Source organism: Ceratotherium simum, chromosome 20 (assembly GCF_057802395.1).
Source record: "Ceratotherium simum simum isolate JZ-2026a chromosome 20, ASM5780239v1, whole genome shotgun sequence".
NCBI lineage: Eukaryota > Metazoa > Chordata > Mammalia > Perissodactyla > Rhinocerotidae > Ceratotherium > Ceratotherium simum.
In genome coordinates, this window is record NC_141919.1 from 32,700,909 (window position 1) to 32,722,576 (window position 21,668).

At 33.8% G+C, this 21,668-nt stretch overlaps 2 protein-coding genes across 17 annotated transcripts in view; one reads left to right on the plus strand and one right to left on the minus strand.

Annotated features, from left to right (window-relative positions):
• The window catches only part of LOC147914398 (uncharacterized), a 918,190-nt gene that overhangs the window by 184,497 nt on the left and 712,025 nt on the right, over positions 1-21,668 (plus strand). The gene's annotated exons all lie outside the window — the stretch shown is intronic.
• The window catches only part of LOC147914399 (uncharacterized), a 56,995-nt gene that overhangs the window by 26,897 nt on the left and 8,430 nt on the right, over positions 1-21,668 (minus strand). For 9 of the 16 annotated variants that reach the window (XR_015555443.1, XR_015555444.1, XR_015555445.1 and 6 more), the window contains exons 2-4: positions 10,911-10,997; positions 7,296-7,339; positions 188-274 (exon numbers count right to left, since the gene is read on the minus strand). Coding sequence is in view for 8 of the 16 variants with exons in the window: in XM_087444578.1 (XP_087300704.1) it covers positions 188-274; positions 7,296-7,339; positions 10,911-10,997 (218 nt within the window). In the remaining 8 variants the exon portion in view is untranslated. Of the gene's footprint in view, positions 1-187; positions 275-5,105; positions 5,155-7,295; positions 7,340-10,855; positions 10,998-21,668 lie in introns of all 16 variants that reach the window. The other 7 variants (XM_087444582.1, XM_087444581.1, XM_087444584.1 and 4 more) reach the window with 5 other exon arrangements.

Genomic DNA, 21,668 nt, shown 5'->3' on the forward strand with positions numbered 1-21,668 from the left:
TGCTTCATTAGCATGAATTTTTTCCTTTTACCTTTTAGTAAGGAGCCTTCCAAGTTTTATCTAGGCATACGGCTACCTAGTTAGAAACTATTTCCTACCTTCTCTTGCAGATTAAGTACGCCATTGAGTTAGACCCATCCTGTAGGATGTGCTAGAAGAGATATGTGTGACTTCTGGTGACACTTACCCTGAATTTCCTCCATAATCCTTCCTGGGGGATGGAAGACAGATAAGGCAATGGGTCAGCTTCAACCATGTAGATAAGAACAATTCTCTAGGGAATGACAGTACAATAAGAAGAATGTTACCAGGTTATAGCAATCTAAGTTCTTGAAAGACTTTCTTGAGGAGCACTGTCCTAACAGCCTGTATTGCTCAACAATCAACTGCTATGTGCAAAAGAAATAAATGATCTGCGTAAACTACCACTCCAGCTACTTAGCTGGCACCTTACTAATAAAATATTAACTATGTTTTCTTTTTCTACTCATTCTTGTTCCCCGCTTGGCTCTGTTCCCACTACTTTTCTGATAGCATATAAGTTATTCTATGCTCAAACCTAAAAGACAAGATGTCTTTGACGTATGAAGGCACCCTAGGAAGTTTATAGGAATAATAATAGCTAACATTTGTATAGTTCTTACTTGGTGCCAGACAAAATTCTGGTTATTTACACATATCAAATTCTGTGAGGTCAATACTATTATCATTTTTATTTACCAAATGAAGAAAGCAGGGTGCAGAGAGGTTAAATAACAAGGTGCAAAGCTAGTAAGTGGATGTCCAGGTATTCAACTCTAGTCTTACTTCAGAGTCCATGCTTTAAATAATTCCTAATAACATAAATCCAGGTTATAGGCAGTAGACATGGGAGACTATAGGTCAGAAACTATAACTATATTTCCTGCCAATGGGACTAGAAAAGGATCGCTTTGGTTGTAGAGAGTAACAAAATCTCAGATGTGATGGATCTGGAGGCACATTCTTGCCAAATTTGTGAGACCCCAGGATTCTACATGCTAACAAGATGTGAAAACATTAGGATTATTCCAAAGTGTGGTATGAGAGAGGGAGCTTTAGAAAAAGGTGAAGTATCTTAGGCCTAGTGAAACAGAAGGAGCAGTCAAAGCCTTGCACTTGAAGGGGATTACGAATAAGTTTGAGGGATGACTCTGCAGTGACCTACGTGAACCAACAACAGAAAACCAGAGAAATCATCAGTTCCTCTACGGTTATTAGCCTACATTATGTGACCACCAAAGAACTCATGAGCATCCTTCCCAACCAACTAAGATATTGACTTTACATAAGCCCCTAGAACTTAGACACACCTCTTAAAAATGGAAGAATTCCAAATGGCAGAGATAAAATTACTACCATTTCAGCAAAATTGGAGATAAAAGAAAGTAATTTGAGTTTATGGAATGAGATTACTACCCACAACGGAAAACTTTCAATCATTCACATTTTAATGGGCTTTTATATATAAAGCTTTCAATTTAACTATGAGGAAACTGAGACTCAAGTTTGCCCAAGGTCACATGGCTTATATTACAAGACCTATTCTAAGAATCTGAATCTTCTAATTTTAAAGTTACTACACCACATCATCAAATGTTAAATATTAGAACACACACCTAATAAAATCTTTGAATCCTTTCACTCTTTAGGCTTTTTTAATGAGTAGGTTTCATCTTTCATGAATAGCTTAATGTGGTACTACCTACAAGGACAAAAATAGACTTTTTGATCTCCTTCGAATATCATGCCATTTATCAAATTGGAACAGAAATATTGGAGAAAAAAATATGTACAAGGAATCTGCATCTGCTCAAACTGAAGCTTTTAAATGCTGTTAGTCTTAACTAATGTTTTTTATTCCTTAAAATAGGCCTTTGCGATACCACCACCATAATCACCATACTAGATATATCCACAACCTACTAAAATATTTGCATATATCAAACTCACCGAGTTGTACACACTAAATATGTTTAGTTCTTTATATATCAATTATACCTCAATAAAGCTGTTTTTAAAAAGTTAAAAGGGGCTGGTCTGGTTGCCTGGTGGTTAAGTTTGGCATGCTCTACTTCAGAGGCCTGGGTTCAGCTCCCAGGAGCGGACCTACACCACTCCTCGGTGGCCATGCTGTGGTGGTGACCCACATACAAAGTAGAGGAAGATGCGCAACAGATGTTAGCTCAGGGCTAATCTTCCCTAAGCCAAAAATAGGAAGATTGGTGACAGATGTTAGCTCAGGGCGAATCTTCCTCAGCAAAAAAAAAAAAAGTTAAATAATATGCTACTGTTTGCATTTACTCTTTGTTAATATGCTATTTTTATTTTAACTTCTTACTCTTTGCAAAATTTGCTTATTCGAGGCTCTAAACTAAAGTTACTTTTTGATAAAACCCCACTCCTTTGCGTAAAACAGTTTTGCTCACTATTCCCAAACAGATTTCCAATTTGTCTATGTGATTTCTTGCTTATTTTGAAAAATTGGTGATGGTCACAGATGGGCTCAAGAGATAAAGAAGAGAAGATAAAAGGAGGAGATGATGGAAAAGGAGGAGGAGGAAGATTAGGAGGGGGAGGAGAAGAAAAGCGGTGCCTTGTTCTGCCCTTGTCTTTCAAGTCTATTACATATTACACGAGAGGCCACAGAATCTGATAACCTTGATTTTAGCTCACCTCCAGATTTGTTTTATTCTCCTTGTTTCTATGATTACATGCATCCTTCTAGCTGAAATTGCTAAACAGTTTTCAACCTACTACACTCTCCCTATCAAAGTTTTTGTGTATGTATTTTTCAACCATCCATCCATCCATCTAGTAAATACTCATTGCTAATTATCTGTATGTAAGAACAAATATCTCCCTAAGGTAATAATCGCAACACAGGCACAATCTTTGCCTAAAATTTCATCACTCTCTTTTTAAGAGTATTGTATAACTATTCTAAATGATTTCTTTAAATAGAGCTAATGACATACTTTATAACGTTTCCACTAGGAAACGTAGCCAAAATCTTTGCATATTTTGCATTGTAATCTGGGCATTTTGGAAATTTGAATGAAGTATGTTTCTCAAATAATTGATAATAATTAGACTACACTCTTCTTTTTAAATAAGACTAAAAATATTCATTAATTCATAACAGGACTTGAACAAGGATTAATACAATGGTAACACATGAACTAGTAAATGAGCTTTATCTTTCAATATTTAATGAAAAAAACTTCAGTCATTTACTAAACAAATATTTATTCACTGCTTTCCTGAAACTGAACTAGATGATGTAGCCAATAAACAGAAGAATAAAATATTTTCCATGTCTTAGAGAAGTTCACAGTGTGGTAGAGTGTACTAGGATAAATGATTTTTGGAAGCTCTCATCCCCCAGGTGTACATAGCTACTTGTATTATTTATTTTTTGTGCTAGTGTCTTGGAATTAATCATAGAAATGTCGTGTACGGGACAATGTTGGTGAAACTATTGTGCAATCATTCATGCCTTAGAATCTCCTGGGTTGAGTAAATATGTGTGAGAAAGTGACAAGGAAATTACAAAGCTCAGATTGAAGCGATATGAGAAGAGCCAGGAAATTTTCCAATAATGGATTGTAAGCAAACTGGCCCATGACTGATCTCCTCTCTTTGCAGATGACCAGACACTGTCTAAGTCACAAGAGAACATCCCATCTGTGACTTTCAGAAGCTAAATATTGAAGACACAGCACCAATTTTCCTAGTTAGGAGAATTTGATAGCTGCAGTGGTGACTCTCCAGTAAGGAGTGACTGAGGAAGTTCATTCCAATTTATTGGCAATTTCTGTTCTGTGCTGTTTCCTGGAGGGGCCACAATCCTGGAGACTTCTGACTGGAGTGGTTTCCCAATCTTAGGGCCAAGGAGTGGGGTAGATTTTGAGAGGTTTTATCATATGACCAGTTGCACCATTGCACCACCATAAAACATTTTGACTTTAAGAAACAGCGGGCCGGCCCTGTGGCTTGGTGGTTGAGTGCGCGCGCTGCGATGCTGGTGGCCCGGGTTCGGATCCCGGGTGCGCATCGAGGCACCGCTTCTCCGTTCATCCTGGGGCCGAGTCCCACATGCAGCAACTAGAGGGATGTGCAGCTACGACACACAACTATCCACTGGGGCTTTGGGGTGAAAAATAAAATAAATAAAATCTTTAAAAAAAATAAAAAAAAAAAGAAACAGAGTGCCATGAATATTTGAGTTGATCAACTTTAAGGAATTATTGACGGAAGAAAACATCAGAGGAAATGATAAGATTGTTGTTTTGTCACGTCAGAGGTGATACAAATATTAAGAAATACTATTATCTAAAGTGAGTAGTACTATATTATAGGAAATTTTGAGATTTATGAAGAGTAAGAGAAAAAATATTCAATGATGCCTTGGTATATCTACCCTGTGTCCCATTTCCTCTAGCTCCCCCTCTGTGTTGCTTAGTCCAGATTATATACCACTACATCCATGAATGTCTTCCCAATGAGTTTACCTGGAGAAGTGCTATCATCTACTTCTAACTTTCTATATTTTGCCTTTTTTATTTATAACACTTGTCACACTTCACCATATATTGTAATTTTTTGACATAAAAGAAAGACATAAGTGAAAGAGCTCAGAACAACTGCTTTATAATTCCTTATTACTCATTTTCTGATTCTATTTCATCAGGTACCTTCACTTTGCTTGCCTTTGCAATGGGCTTTTAGGTCTCTGTATTTTCTTGAGGAAAGTAACTGCATCATATAGTCCTCACAATCCCAGCCACAGTTTTCACACATATTTCAGAATAGTCTGATTGTTATCAGTGAATAATGAATGCTTAATTTTCTTCTCTGTTTCTAGTTAACCAGCTAGTACACTAATTCATTCTAATGTAATCATGGGAACGTCCATAGAAAAAATTGATATATTAATGTGGTATCTAGCATCTTAAATGTGTGATTTTAAAACACTTTTAGAGAAAGATAGGGTTTGTTCTGTAGAAGTGCCTTGGAGACCGCTGTGGAAGACAGGGATGGGTGAGATTTGGTGTGAAAACAGAAATAAATGGACTACCACTCACCCCAACTTCAACCAGTGCAGCTCATATTTTAATATGATTCAACTTGGGCCTGTGTAATTCAATAAAAAATTCAGCTGTTAAAAATAGTTGGAAAGTCATGAGTATAGTGACTATAATAAGGGTAGTGTCTGATCAATCTCAGTTTTAATCCTGGCTCTGCTTGGAAGCTTAGAGACCTTGAAATAGTTATGCTTTCTCTTGTCCTATGAGGATCAGATGACTTACCTTGCCTTCCTTCAGACAAATCTCATGGACAATTCTCCATTCTTTCCAAGAAAAATCTTAGCCTAAGTTTGACCAATTGAGGATTGAAAATACCCATTTGCATTTCTGCATCACTGTGCATGTTGGTTTTGTGGGCAGGAGTATAATCAGTTGAAGCACATTCTATGATTCCCTATGGAACATCATTTTACCAAGTAAACTAATGCTACAGTTCTTTTTATGAACTCCAAGACTCATATCCTCTATGCTTTCTTAGTTAACAGATTTTTCCCTGAAGACACAAATATCAAACCAAGTTCTCAGTGTCACCCTTCCCAAAGGACATTTTATTACTTATTTGACTACTTGAAGTAAAAGCTTGGTCTCTGCATTCACAAGGATATGTTTTGGAAAAGGTTCCATAAGATCTCTTTCATCCAGGGGACAGGAGTGTAGGACAATCAGTATTACAAGTGGATCAGATGCTTGATTTTACGTGGAAAGTGATAAATCGACACAGACTCGTGATTTCGACATCTAGCCTAAAAGAAATTTCCACTTCATGTAAATTAGTTTTAACTTGTAAGCCTAATGGCATGCACACGCTTTATGACAGTTTAATTGAATGTTCTAGATCTAAGCCTAAAATCATGACTTTCAATCTGAAATGCAGACAAATAATGAAATAAATAACAACGTTTTTATTTAACTAATGAGAAAAAAGCTTAAAGAAATATATAAATGGCCATGTTTTTTTTGTTTTGTTTTGTTTTTTTTATAATTTTATTTATTTATTTTTTCCCCCAAAGCCCCAGTAGATAGCTGTACATCATAGCTGCACATCCTTCTAGTTGCTGTATGTGGGACGCGGCCTCAGCATGGCCAGAGAAGCGGTGCCTTGGTGCGTGCCCAGGGTCCGAACCCAGGCCGCCAGTAGCGGAGTGCCCGCACTTAACCGCTAAGCCACGGGGCCGGCCCTAAATGGCCATGTTTTGTGTTAAATTTAGAATGGATGAAATATTTACTATTTCATTTTTGAAATATTTTGGTATTAAATCCTATACCTAACTTAGGCCTTCCTTAGTAGTTCTTATGAACACTGTTGATGCAGAGGGAATAGTCATGCTGTGAAAATGTTGCAGTTATGACAAGATGCTATAGTAAATCTAATAAATGAAAACTCATTTCTATCATATTGTGATAGAAATGGAAATATAATGAAACATTGTAAATTATAAATAGAAATATTATGATAGACCTATTAAGATCAGTTATTTTTTAAATATTTGCAAATATAATAACAGTGTTACATATGTTATATACTTCTAATAATACAGCAAAAACATATTTATTTCTAGTAGAAACAAATCATATATCAGGTATAGCATTCTCAAATTCCTGCTCCTTGTTCTTACATCATTTCATCATCTTACAATTTCCCAAGTTCCTTTTCATAATAATCTTGAGCCAAATTACCTAAATTGTTAAAATAGTGTAGAGTCCATAATTTCTTTTGGCAGACCTCATTGATTTCAAAGTTATATGGCCATTAATTGCCAGTAATATCTTCTAATTCAGGTAAAATTGATTATAGTTCATGTGATTTTTCTGCATTGTTTAAGAAACAACTGAACCCAGTGTAGATGCTGTAACATTATTAATTTTGTTCTACTACTGTCAGGGCAATTAATAATCAATTTTGCTCCTGCTCTTTCCAATTTATGCTTAACAAGGACAAAATTGTCTGCTTTGTGTGTCAGAGACTTATACCACAAATTAGAATCTTTAGTGTTAACAGAAATCTTTTGTTTATGGCTTCGGGATTTCAAAATTTAAAAGCAAGGATCATGCAGTTTTAAATCAGTTTTAAAATCAATTATGTAGGATGTGCCAAATGCCCTTTCATTCTGGGTACATGGTCATAACAACTTTAGTGATTGCATCTGTTAGAATTGTTTATAAACCAAAGATGCACCATTGGCTTACCTTCACACTTGACCCAACGGTCTGGTAAGTATAAGGACAATTTTCTGCAAGACAGAGAAGACAAAGGCTATTCTTTCCTGTTCCCTGATTCAATTGCATTGAGAGTGGATTTAAGTTCGAACATTCTTAACCATATTATGGTTTTTTAAGGCTTTAAAGGCAAAACAGCGTATTGTCCTCATTTCCCTTTGAAAGTCTACCACAGGCATTGCTGTCAAAATCATGATATTGTTGATAGTATTTACAAACTGTTAAATGATGAAAGAGGAAAATTGTACTTTACTTTTAATTTTAATGTCTCTTTCAGCTTTAATGACATAAAACCATAACTTTTATGAAAGTCTATAACAATAAGAGAATCTCAAAGTTCATATATTGGCAATTGGAAATCAAAGGAGTATCGTGCTGCCCCCTACTGCAAAGAGGTAAGTTCAAAACATATGCTATTTCTCTCGCACCCAAAGGATTTCATTTCCACTATAATTTTCTAATTCTCCTCAACAAATACTTATTAAATGACTTCTCAAATTCAGTCAATTGATATTTAACACAGAGTCTTTATCTGTATGTTCCTCCACCCAACTACCTGAGAGAGGTATTAATGGACTGAAATATTAACATTAATAGCAAAAGAAGCATATAATGATAGAGAAATCTGTGCTACAGAGTATGTCTTTAAACATTTATTTAGTCAAGTACAAGGAAGTTTTAAGAATTTCTGGAGCTAAGTATTATGGATGTATAAATAACTGCATCATCTGGTGGTAAAAACAGTTATGAATAAGAACAAAGCACTATTAGGACAGGTGAAAAGAAAAAGTTTATGATTTGAACAGGATAGGAATTGGGGTGGCTATGTATGTGAGAAATTATTAAACTTCTTCTCTCCAAATATTACATTGATCCCGTTTTCTCTCTCTCTGAGACTTCAATTCTTGGTATATTAGAACTTTTCACTGCGTCCCAATGTTTCTGACACTCTTTTCTCTCTCTTTTCCATCTGTTTTGCTCTCTATAATTCAAATTGGATGTTTCTATTGACATTTCTTTTAATTAGCTAATCCTCTTTTCCGATATACTATTTTCCATATACTATTGGAAAATATACTCTTTCCATATACTATTATATATTGAATTCTTAATTGTTGTATTTGTCAGTTTTAGATTTTTTCTTTTATTCTGTTTTTAAATATGTAATGCAATTCTCTAGCGAAATTCTCCATCTTGTCATGTCCTTTTTGAAGCTATGTATATCAAGTGCTTCAAATCTGTGACATGTAATCCAATTATTTGGGTCCTCTGTCAGTAGCCTTGCCTCTTGGTTCTGATTCTTGTTCTGCAGAGTAATTTTTGATAGAATTTCACACATGTTATCATCTTCTTTTAAGAAGGTCTGAATCTTCTTCTCTGGTAGACAAATAGGCTAGGAATAGAGCATCTTAATCTCATTAGAGGTTGAGCTGACTGGATGCTGGGGCTGGAGTTTTTGTTAAGCTCTGCCCACCCATGTGTAGTACCCCTGGGGTCCTACCTCAGTGTCTAGGGAGTTTGCTGGGGTTTCTCTTCCTTGGAAGGTTCTGAATTCCAACATTCGTCTCCTTGTTACTATAAGACTGCTGTCAACTACCACCTGTTTCAGCAATATTCTGCTTAGTTTTGCAGAGTTACCAATTCTGTAAAAGCCTTGTAGGGGAAACTGCTGAGGGTAGGGCTCACTTCCCCTTCATCTCCCTTCTCACTGGAATATTGGACCCTTCAAGTCCTGTCTACCTTGGTAGTGCCAAATTCCATTCTTTGCATCTCCAGCTCTATGAGACTGCCAAAACTTCTGGTTTGTCAGTTACATGGCTGTAACTATCTGATATTCTCAGTATCTCTCCTTCTCCAAGAATAGATAAATGGCCAGAAAGAAAATTTGCTTGCAGAATCTCAACTCATACTCTGTTATTCCTATCTTTCTACAATCTTGACCTTCAGAACATTTTTGTCTCAGCAGCTCTCTGGTGACTTCAGAGATGTCTTTTCTACTTTTTCCTCATTAGAGCATTAGCCTAATAGAAGCTTCGCATTATGCCCAGAAGCAAAAGTTCTAGACAATTCATTTGGATATCATATGTTTAAAACACTTGGGAAGAGACTGGATGATAAAATACGAAAATCTAAATTGTAATGGAACATACATGCCCTATTCAAGCATATGATATTTATAATAATAATCTGTTGCAGATATTTAAGCAATAGACAGTATATTGCATTTACATTTAAAAAAGACAACACTATCACCGTGGAAGCTTGGCTAGAAGGGTACAGGAGTAGAAGTTTTCTATGAAAGGCAATGGGCAAGAAGTAATATGTTAATTTAATGACTGTATATCAATTATCTTTTATATGCTAAACACAGAAAGGTGACAGGCATGTGTAACCTTTACAGTCTTAAAATTTATTTACTAAGAGAAAACTTCATTTCTGTTTCTTATATAATTATGTTTACCAATATTTGCTGTCTAATTTCCTTTTTCAAGCTTATTGAGATATTATTGACATATAAAATTGTATAATTTTAAATAACAACATGATGATTTGATACACATATATACTGCAAAATGTTACCACAATAGGTTAGTTAACACATCCGTCACCTCACATTATTATCTTTTTATGTGTGTGTTGAGAACTTTTATTTTGCCATCTTGTTGACATCATATCCCTAGACTCCTTCTTAACTTCCTATCAGAAGGGATTCTATGATATCCACCTTAGAGTAGAGATTAGAAACTTAAGCAGGTGGAAGCTCTGCAGTCTTCAACATGCGCCTTCCTGGGTTGTCCTGGTGATTGTATCCAATCCTGTTAGCCAGAGGGGTGTAGATGTGGATAGCTTTCATGGGCCAGGTATGAAGTGCTCACTAATTTTCATACTTTTATAAAACACTTTTCGATGCATTTTATGTTAAGCATGACATACTCAACAGCTTTGAATGGCATATCAGAATATAGCCATTTATCCTTTGATTTCACTTCTGATATGCACTCATTCAACAAATATTTTTTGGAGAGTCTACTATGTGCTTGTTTCATCTTAGGTGCACAGAGTAGACAAAGCTCCCTGCCTTTGGGAAGCTCATATTCTAGATGTCAAGGAGACAGAAAATAAACAATAAATACAGTAAAAGGGCAAACTATATAATATTTTAGAAGGTAACAAGTGCTATGGAAAGAAGAAAAGGCAGAGTAAGAATGCCACAGGCTAGGAGGGGTAGTTTGCAATTTTAAGCACAGAGAGCAGGGCAGTTCACATTGAGAAGATTTAAAGAAGTTGAGTAGTTGATCACACAGAGGTCTGTTGGAAGATATTTCTGGACAACAATGAAAATGTCGAATTGTGCTTGATATGCTATGACAGCAAGAAGGAAGTCTGGCTGGAGATGAGCGAAATAAAAAAATGATGTCAAAGAAGGAACTGGAAAGGACAGAACACATAGGACCATGTAGAGATTGCAATGTTTTTGGTTTTACTCTGAATAAAATAGGGAGCCAGAGGAAAGACATGATCTGACTTACGTTTTTAAAGTCCAATCCCTCTGTGGTTATGTATCCAAAGGAAATCAATCAGTACCTTGAAGAGATATCTTCATTCCCATGTACATTGTAGCATTTTTCACAGTAGCCAAGATATGGAAACAACCAAGGTGTCCATCAACAGCTGTATGAATAAAGAAATTGTAATATATATATATATATCAAATATATGTATATAATTCAGCCATTAAAAAAAGAGATACTGCTATTTGCAAGAACATGGATGAAACTGGGGGACGTTATGCTAAGTGAAATAAGCTAGACACTGAAAAAAAAACTGCATGATCTCACTTTTACACACAGAATCTAAAAAAGTCAAATATGTTAAAGCCTAGAGTAGAACAGTGGTTATGGGAGTAGAGAGATGGGGGAAATGGGAAGGTGTTGGTCAAGGGGTACAAAGTTGCAGTTTGAATAAGTTGGAATAAGTCTAGAGATCAAATGTATAGCATGATGATTACAGTTAATAATACCATATTGAATACTGGAAATTCGCTGAGAGTAGATTTCAGGTGCTCTAACCATAAAAAAAAAAAATTAAGGTAACTATGTGAGCAGATGGATATGTAATCAGCTTGACTGTAGTAACCATTTCACTATGTATATGTATATCAAATCATGCTGCACGCCTTAAATATATACAATTTGTATTTAAAAAATAAATAAATAAATAATTTAAAAAGGTTCACTACACATGCTACATGATGAGATTTTAGGGGAGCAAGGTTAGAAGTAAGGAGATCAATCAGAAGACTGTTGCAGTTATGCATGTGAGAAGAGGGGTCAGTAGCTTGCCCCAGGGTGTTTACAGTGGAGATGGTGAAATGTTGCCCAATGCTGAGTACATCCCATCTACCTGGGAAATGATAAAAGAGTAGGATCAAGAAAGATACCAAGTACTTTGATAATCAATACTGAGATGTGGAAGGCTGTGAGTAGAGCAGGTTTGAAAAAGATCAGAAGACTAGTTTTGGATTTGAGCAACATGGAATGTCTACTGAGCACAAAAGTGAAGATATTAAAGAGACATTTGGACTATGAATCTGGTGTTTCAGAGAGGTCTAGATTGAAGATATAAATTTTAGGGAGTTTGACAGGTGGATTGAATTTAAAGCCAGAATACTACTCGAGATCGCTGAGGGAGTGAGTACTGATAGAGAGGAGAAGAGGACAAGAATTGATCAACCATGGCCTTAGAACACAAGTGAACTCCCAAAGAAAATGAGGTCTGGGAATCAAATGTCAAAGAAAAGAGGAGGATTGACCATGTCAAATCCCGCTGTCTGGTCAAGTTAAATGAGGACTGAAAATTATCCATTAGATTATGAAAATGGGAAGCACTGGTAAAACTATCAAAATCGTTTCAGTTTTGGTTGTCATGTTATATTGAGTTTTTAATGGAGAGGAGATTTAAGAAAGACCAGGAAAAAAATTGGAGAAACTGTGTATAGTTCATTGTTCGGGGAATTTTGCTACAAAAGGAGAAATATTTCTTTAGGAGATATATTTCCTAGTGAGAAAACAATACAATTTTCTAAAAAGTATTATTCTAAAATGTTAATCTCTCTTCCTGAAAGGATAGTTAAAAAATGATAAAAGAAAGTGATAGGTAATATTTGGAAGTAGGTAAGTACTAGCATTTTATTAAACTCTATTTTCTCTACTGTAATCCTTAAAAACTGAAATATATTTTCATGTTTCTTAGATTTTTAAAATAAACTAGCTCATTCCACTTATAAAAATAAATTGCATAATGTGAGAATTGCTAGACATAAACTTTGATTTCATTATAGAAATGTCACAAAAATTTAATATTACACAGAGAAAGGAATACATATCTCCATATTTCATATTCATTTTCATATTCTTAAATGATATAAGGTCATTGAAACTTCAAGAAGAATCTATGTTTTCCTAACTTAAACCCTTATATTCTAATCATTTAAACAAAAACTTCATAGATTTCACAGTTATTTCAATTCAGAACTTATTTCCACCTTTCTTCTAATGAACTGATTAATCATTTTCATCATTATATCCCTAATTTAGAAATATTTAGGTGATATTAAAACTTAATTGTTATAGATTAATAGGTGTATGCAATGGAATCAATATTTGGACTATTAAGAAACCAACATTATTTTTTTCAAATGATCAATACACACAATTGCTAACAATCCTAACATATTCCATTAAACCCCGTTTCAGGAAAGACAATAATTTATAAGTAGTAAATCCTTTGTATATAGTAGCACTACTAAAATATTTAAGAACACATAATGGCAAAAAGCCGTTTTACCCTTGGAAGGATACTGCAAACTCAGAAATTTGCATAGGGGCCGGCCCTGTGGCTTAGCAGTTAAGTGCGCGTGCTCCGCTACTGGCGGCCCGGTTCGGATCCCAGGCGCGCACCAACGCACTGCTTCTCCGGCCATGCTGAGGCCATGTCCCACGTACAGCAACCAGAAGGATGTGCAACTATGACATACAACTGTCTACTGGGGCTTTGGGGGAAAAAAATAAAATAAATAAAAATAAAATAAAAAAGTGATGAATGAGATTCATGTGATTCTCCAAAAAAAAAAGAAATTTGCATAACTGGGCAAGAAACTGTATAGGGATAAAAAATGTTGAAGTCTCTCCTAGACATACCAGTGAATATTTTTTCTTGAATTTTGGGCATGCCCAAGAAAAATTTAGATGCATAATAATCATTACTGTGTCATTTTTCTTTGTGTATTTTAGTTATGATAACAGCTGTTTTGTTATAAATTCAGCTATCTTGTTTATGTTATTAAATTTCTTAGAAAATGTTTCTTTCATAAATTTACAAAAATGGAAATAAAGAAAAGGAAAGGAAAAAATGCCAGCATATTTGATGTTTAAATTTTGAGGATGTCCAGAATGGAAGAGAATAATATTATAATATTATAATGAAATTTTACATTATTACATATTGTTGTTTTGTTTTTTTAATCCTGTAAAATCAACAGGCTGGGAAATGATCTGATATAATCATTACTATTAAAAACAAACAAATAAACAACTGTTGTCGGTTCTAAGATTGCATCCTAAAGCTTAAAATATGAAATAATATTTCACTGTTATTTGCTACTATTTGGTGGTAATAATCAGATTAACAATTTTTGCAGACAGAAAATAATACAATGAAGATAAAATTTAAAATATACACAAATAATTGATTATCTTTATGATTCAGAATGCACACAGTGATCTTTCAGTTTATTACTATCATCATTATGACACCAGCTAGTTGTTCCTTAAACATGTAAAACATGAATTATTAATTCATTTCAATTTAACTTAGGATAAAAGTAAATTTACAACTTTATTCAAACTCTGCTTTTCTATTATTTTGATAACTTCACACAAATACATTCCAATGATTTACCCTTCTAAGAATTTTTCCTTGAATTTAGAGATTGTAAGATAAATTTATTTACCAAAATTAAATACCAACACTATATGAACATTAATGTATAAATCAGCTTTAAAAAAAATTCTTATTTTATGTTTTGGAATCAATCATATGAGAAAATATGACTCATGCTTAATTCATTCCTGAATGAATGCTTTCCAAAAATGACATTGTTGTGACCTTTAGATACTAATTTCATTACTGTAATTCTGAGAAGTACATCAGGGTTTAAAAATTACTTTCTATTAAGTTATATTAATTATGCTACATATTATATCAGACAGTTTACTAATTACCTGAACTCAGGCAATCAAAGGCAACCTAATCTAGAGTTGACAAATTTTAATATCATGAATACTATAAAATATATGACATATTGAAGAATGTGAATTTAATTTTTAAAAAATTGCAAAAAAATTTTTAAGAAACAAAATGATTGACTTTTCTGGGGGGGGAGTAGCTCTTTAAACAAAAGTACTTTATAAAATACATGGTGCTGAATACATAAGTTATTTTTATTATTACACTTGTGGGCATACTATATTAATAGAAATATTCAAATAAAAATTAAATTTCAAAGGCCTATGTCTTTGAATATGTCTTTGTCAGTGGCAACAAACTCTAGTTTCACAGTGATAAAAACTGGGCTTGATGCAAAATTCTTTAACTTTCTACTCCTGTAAAATTGAGAAAGGTCATTAATGTCCATAAGAGTAAATTGCTCAACTATAAAATGGGTATAATAACCACCTATTGTGATTGAGTAATGCTTCAAAAACACTGAAAGATAAAACAATCAATTATAGTCATTCAAAAATGGACATAAACAGAAGATAAAACAAAATTAGAGAAATGCTTCGTTGTTTTATTTACAAATTTCAACCAGTACCTCTCACCTCAAATTTACTTAAACTGTGATTCAATTTGTGTCAAATATGAGAAAATAAAATCTTTATGTAAAATCATTAGGGTCAAGACCTTCTGAAATAGCAGGGTAAATGAGCAACCTCAGAATCAGAAGCAGGAATATTCTTTGTGTCTTTAGAATTTGTTATTGAACTATAACATACATATAGAAAATGTGAAACTGAGATTAGTGGAATCACACAATAGGTACTCATTTGTGTTCGGCCACTTTCTCCCAATATTTTGTCTATGAGATGCATGTAGTTTCCCATGGTGTGAATATACCACAATTATGCACTATAGCACTGATGGATACTTAGGTTATTTTCATTTTGGAGAAATGTATACCTAATTTTGTTGGGTGTTTAACAAGGAATGGAATTGCTAAGTCATAGGGTAGACAAGGAGTTACCTTTGTAGATATTGCCAAATGTTTTATCCAGGTTATTTGTATGAACTTTGCTAGGGCAGTTACGATAATTCAATTTTTTTCTCACATTTTATGAATATTTGATATTGTCTGCCTTTTTAAAACTTCATCATTCTTTTGGATGTATAGTAATTTACATTGTAATTTTAATTTACATTTTGCTGATAACTAATAAAGCTGAGTCCCATTTCGAGTCTTATTTATCTTTTTTTTCTGTTATGTGAAGCGCCTGTTGAAATTCCTTGTTCATTAGTTTATTAGGTTGTCTGTTTACTTTATTAATGTGAAAGGTTTTAAAATATATTATGGATTAGAGTCTTTTGATATATATGTATCAATATATAATAATACATATATATTTACAGTAAATATAAAAGTTTTGGATATGAGTCTTTTCAGTCTTTTTGTGATTTTGTTTAATGAACAGATTTTTTTAATTTTAATATAATCTAACCTATCAGTTTTCACTTCATTATTTTCTGTCCTGTTTAAGAAATCTTTACCTACACCAAGGTTATAAAGATATTCTATGTTCTTTTGTAGAAGTTTTCTTTTTTCTACCTTTCCTATTCAGGCTATGACTTATCTGGAGTTAATGTTTATTTATGGTGTTAGGTAGGGTACAAAACTAATGTTTTCCAAAAGGATACCCAATGAACTCAAAACATTTTATTTAAAAAGGCCATCCTTATTCCAATGATAAGGTGATGTCACCTTAGATGTAAATAGGTGACCGTGCATACATTGTTCATTTCTGGATGCTCTATTATGTTACATTTATCTATTTTTTTCCATCATGGCACTGAAAAAAAACATCTAACAGTCTTAATCCCTAGAGATTTATGTAGAAATACTGATACATAGTAGCATAAATGTTCAGGCTTTGTTCTTGCCCATAAAGATTGCCTTTATGAAATAAATATATCTTTAACTTCTAGAATCAGCTTGATAATTTCTACAGAACAACTGTGTATATTGATAGAAATTGCAATGGATCTACAGACTAACTTGGAGGAAATTTTAATAATTTAGAGTTATCTTAATATTTTGCTTTATTCCTAGACATTAATAGTTGTATGTTCTATAAAAAAGCTTTTCAAAAAATGTATATGTTCTATTTATTTGTTGCTGATTGTTTGTATTATCAATTTCTATATAACAGAAACTACCCCTACACATAATGTGTTAAAAGAAAGATAACATTTATTTTGTTCACAAATCTTCTATATGTGCAGGCACATGGGTGAAAGACAGCCTCGGCTCCTCTAGACGTCAGCTGGGCTGGCTCCAAGGCACTTCATTCTGGCTGTCAGCTTTTCTGCCTGCCAGAGGGAAAGACATACTCTCTATGGGGAAAAATAACACCATTTGGAGTCTTTATGTTTTTAAAAAAGATAAACAATATTACTTTTTTAAAACTTGGAACACCAAAATACTAGAACCAAAACCAAGACATTAAAACAGACAATAGATACAGGCCTAGATTAGATACCAAATCTGGTGTTAGCTGCCAAGGTCTTTAAATTAACAATATTATCTTCCCGAAAATAAAAAGATAGAATATCTCACTAGAGACTTAGAATCAATTTTTTAAAAAGTGAAATGTATTATTATAATTATAAAATATATAGAGAGCTACTTAAAAAGCACATCATTTTCTTGAAAAGTCAAAACCATATTCCTAAGATATACTTGATTTTGCATAGAACTATGACATTTAAAATATCCTAGTATCATTTATCTCAAACTTATTCTTGCAAAAATCAGATTTAAATTTCTAATACGACCCAATTCTGTAAGTTTTACTGAGGCAAAGTTAATTTAAGACAACGGTAATATTGTTTTGGTAAGGTGCAGAATCAGGCAACTAAATTAGAGCATGAACTTTGCTCATGAACTACAATAATACAATTTAAACATTTGTACATAATGTCTTTCTTTAAATTGGTCACCTCTGCTCGTGACAAGACTTCTTAGAATTACACAGCATTCTTTACTGCAAGAGGGATTTCTCTGTGTCATAATTATCATTAGCAATTTTAACGTCTTGTTATGAAGAAAATGCAATACATGCTATGAAATAAATGCACATCTTTTCCCAAAACAGAAGAATGAGATGAAGAGAAAAATTAGGCTGAATCATAAATGTCATTTTTTGCACATTAAGAATAATTTTTTAGAGTTAACTTCCATCTTAGTACTTGAATGAAATAATGATAACAATTATCAATCTTATATTTTATACCTGTTTACAAGCTCATAAAATACTTTTGCATAACTACAATTTGTTGAATCCCTGCCATGTGTTATTCTGTTTTATAAAACTATGATCTTTAATGACATAGTTACAGTTATTCCCATTTTTGCAATGAAAAAATGAGGCTTTGAGGACTAAGTAAGGTCACCATGCCTGTAGTAAGGGCCAGAATGGGAATTTGGTTTTAGTCATTCTAATTCCAAGGTCCTTCCTTCTTAAGCACCATAAAATACCACCACATACAGTATCCTTTTGATCCTAAAACGTTGGGAGATGGTTTAGGATTTTTTCTGCTCATTTCATAGGCATGAAACTGAATCAGGAAACAATAAGTGATAATTAGGTTATGTTGTGATTATGTTTGCCCGAGTCAATTGACTGCAAATCTAATTTTCTCTTTTTCCTGAGAACACTTATAGCTTTTAAAAATGGACTTTAACTCAGCCTTATTGGCCTTTAGCTGCATTAGGTCTGAATTTTACATAGTACAGTTGTTTTAGTTGGATGTTTGTGGTCAGAATCATAAACAAACTTAAAAATTACATTCAACATCAGACTTGTGAAAGAGTACTTATTTAAACTGGAACCCTGCAATTGAATTGCATGAAGCATATCTTCAAGGAAAAATAGTCTACCCTAAGAAAGGAGAGAGATGTTTTGTTTTGCTTAACAAACTCAAGAACAAAAAGTAATGAAATCCAAAAATAAATGTATTTTCTATTATCAATGGCTAGAAGCACTTCAAAAATTTTTGAGATGAGGAAAATAGAAACAAACAAGTAATAGTGAGGAAGTTCAACTTAGTAATCAAGAGGAACTTTCTGAATTGACATAAGAGGAAATGTCACTCTTTAGGTGAGAAAGTTAGTTCTTCTTTGCTATTGTAAGGATAACATAGACAGTTACCTTTCTGGCGTAATTTAATTGTAGTTTTGTCAAAAGTCCAAAGTATTGATGATATGATCATTCAATGTCACATTCAGACTTAGTTTTCTATAAATTCTTCTTAAAATAGAAATATGAATAATTTTAGGTATTGGAATTTTCAATAAGACTAAATCTGAGCTGTCTACATAGTCAAGGTTGTGAGAAATTGTCACCAACCAAACATAAAGAGCAAATAGTTAAGGTGTTTCACGGAAATAAAGTCATGAGAAATTTCCTAAAAATACCCTGCCATTAGAACAAAACATGGCAAATTATTTTTAAAGTATTCAAAAGCCGTACTCAACATTCTACATTGAAATTAAGATACGACCTAGTATATTTTAAAAATAGAATTTAACTTGGATTTTGTATATGGTAGTAGTTGAGTAACCAAGATTTCAATTCCAATAATTATTAGTCATATTAGCCTGGGCAATTTATTCACTGATTACGATCAACCGTCACCATTTAAAGGAAAATACCAATTCAGCCAATGGGACATCCATGTCAGTTATTCTTTTAGGAGCTCGTTGGCAAGAGTCTCATTGACCCACATAGGCCTTGGAGTGGTGAGCAAGGGAACATCCTAAGCTTAGACTTGCGTTGTACACCAGGTTTCATGGGTAATTATAGTTGCTTTGGGCTGTTAACTTACAGTGAAATCTGGCTAATAACCAAGGAAAAGCTCAAGTCTCAAGGAAAGGCTCCTATAAACCTGCCTCCGTCTGCTGTAGGGTAAATAGATTGGAGACATGCGGGAAAACTTTTATAGAAGTTATAACAGTTTTTCTAATTTGAATTCCATACCAACCTCTTGAGAATCAGAAAAGAAGACCAAGAAGAGAACCAAGCATAGAATAGATGCTGTAATAAAAATGAGAAATAGAATAGAGAGAAAAGGTAAATAATCTTGTTTCCGATCCCTAGAAAACAAGAAGGGAAAGATGAAGGACTCAAAATCTGGGAGTAAGATAAAAAAAGATTAAAAAGGTTGGGTTTCCTGATAGAGGAGATAGAAATTGAGGAGTCACTGGGAAGGAGGGAGTCAATCAAGCTATTTCAGTGACAAATTAATTGGTGCCAGGCATTTGGGGGGAAGGCAAACCAATCCTACCCTGCTCCGATTAACTGAGATAAGGTCCAACTCCAGCAGCATACCAGACCAGTTAGGGAAAAGCATTTGGATCATGTTCTAAGTGGAATGGGCTATTACTGGTGAGTTGAAGCAGGGAAGTGATGTGATGTGATTTACCTTTGTGAAAGACCACTTTGCTTGGCAAAGATTGAACAGTAGGAGTAAATGAGAGAACCAGTTAAGAAGCTCTTATTGTGATCTTGGTGGGATGAATAGTGTTTAGTCTAGAACGGTGGTTGTGTAAAAGGTGAGAATTGAAGTAATTTAGAACTTAATTTTATAGGTAGAGTCAAAAGAAAGAATCAAGAATGAGGGACAGGGTTTTGTCTTAAGCAACTGGATGGGTGGAATTGCCACGTACTGAGATGGAAAACATGGAGGGATTTGACAGACTAGGGGAAGAGTAGGAAAAAAGTCAATATGTCTATTTTAGATATGGAGATATTAAGTTGCCTGCGGGGCATCCAGCTGGAGGAGATGTGTAGCAGGCCGTGGATATGTGGAGTTTGGAGTCAGGGGAGATACTATATATATATTTATATTTAACAAAAATAATTATATTATTACACTATTATTACTAATTTATTATATTAAGCTATTATATTATATATGTAATTTATATATAAAATCTCCCCTGAATATATATGTATATATTTGAAAATATATATACATATAGTGCATATACGAGATGTATATATATATAGTGCATATATGAGATGTATATATATATAGAGATAGAGAGAGGGAGACTAAATGTGATTACTTAATAGTCCAGGTATTCTAAAATCAGAGATCTAGATTTTATATTCAGTCACCCTGCTCCACTCTCCACAACACATCGACTGGCCTGATTATAAGAGAAAATATCCAATTTAGCAGTGGCTCTGCTATATGATATAATCTCGTCCATGCCATACTTTACATAGAGAAAAATGAGGGAAAAAGTAATTTGAAACATTTTTAGTGACTGTTCCAGCCATTATATAAATTTAATTTAGTGCAGAATATTATATGCTTATTAATATTTTAAAATATGGGACTTAGCTAATCATAAAGGAAATTTTGATAAATTGGACTATAATGAAATGAATTGGAATTAAATTAATTGGAATTTAATTTGAATTTTAAAATTCCAGGGGCCGGCCCTGTGGCTTAGCCGTTAAGTGCGCGAGCTCTGCTGCTGGTAACCCGGGTTCAGATCCTGGGTGCGCACCGACGCACCACTTGTCAGACTATGCTGTAGCGGTGTTCCATATAAAGTGGAGGAAGCTGGGCACAGATGTTAGCCCAGGGCCAGTCTTCCTCAGCAAAAAAAAAGAGGAGGATTGGCATAGATGTTAGCTCAGGGCTGATCTTCCTCACAAATAAACAAAAAATTCCAATACATATGTCTGACTAAGTATTGATGCCCACAACATATAAAAATTACTACAAATCTATTTTAAAAAGTAGACAATCCAGCAGAGAGATGGATAAAAGCCTCAAGTAGAAATTTCACAAATGATGATATGAAAGTTGTCAATAAAATATGAAAAGGTGTGTCAACTCTTACATCAGTGAAATGCAAATTAGGACCACAATATGATATCGATATTCACTCACCAAAATAGCTAACATGAAAAGAAAAGGCAGATAATGTCAATATTGACGAGGGTGTGGAGCAAACAAACTCTCATTTACTGCTGATGTGAGCATAAATTG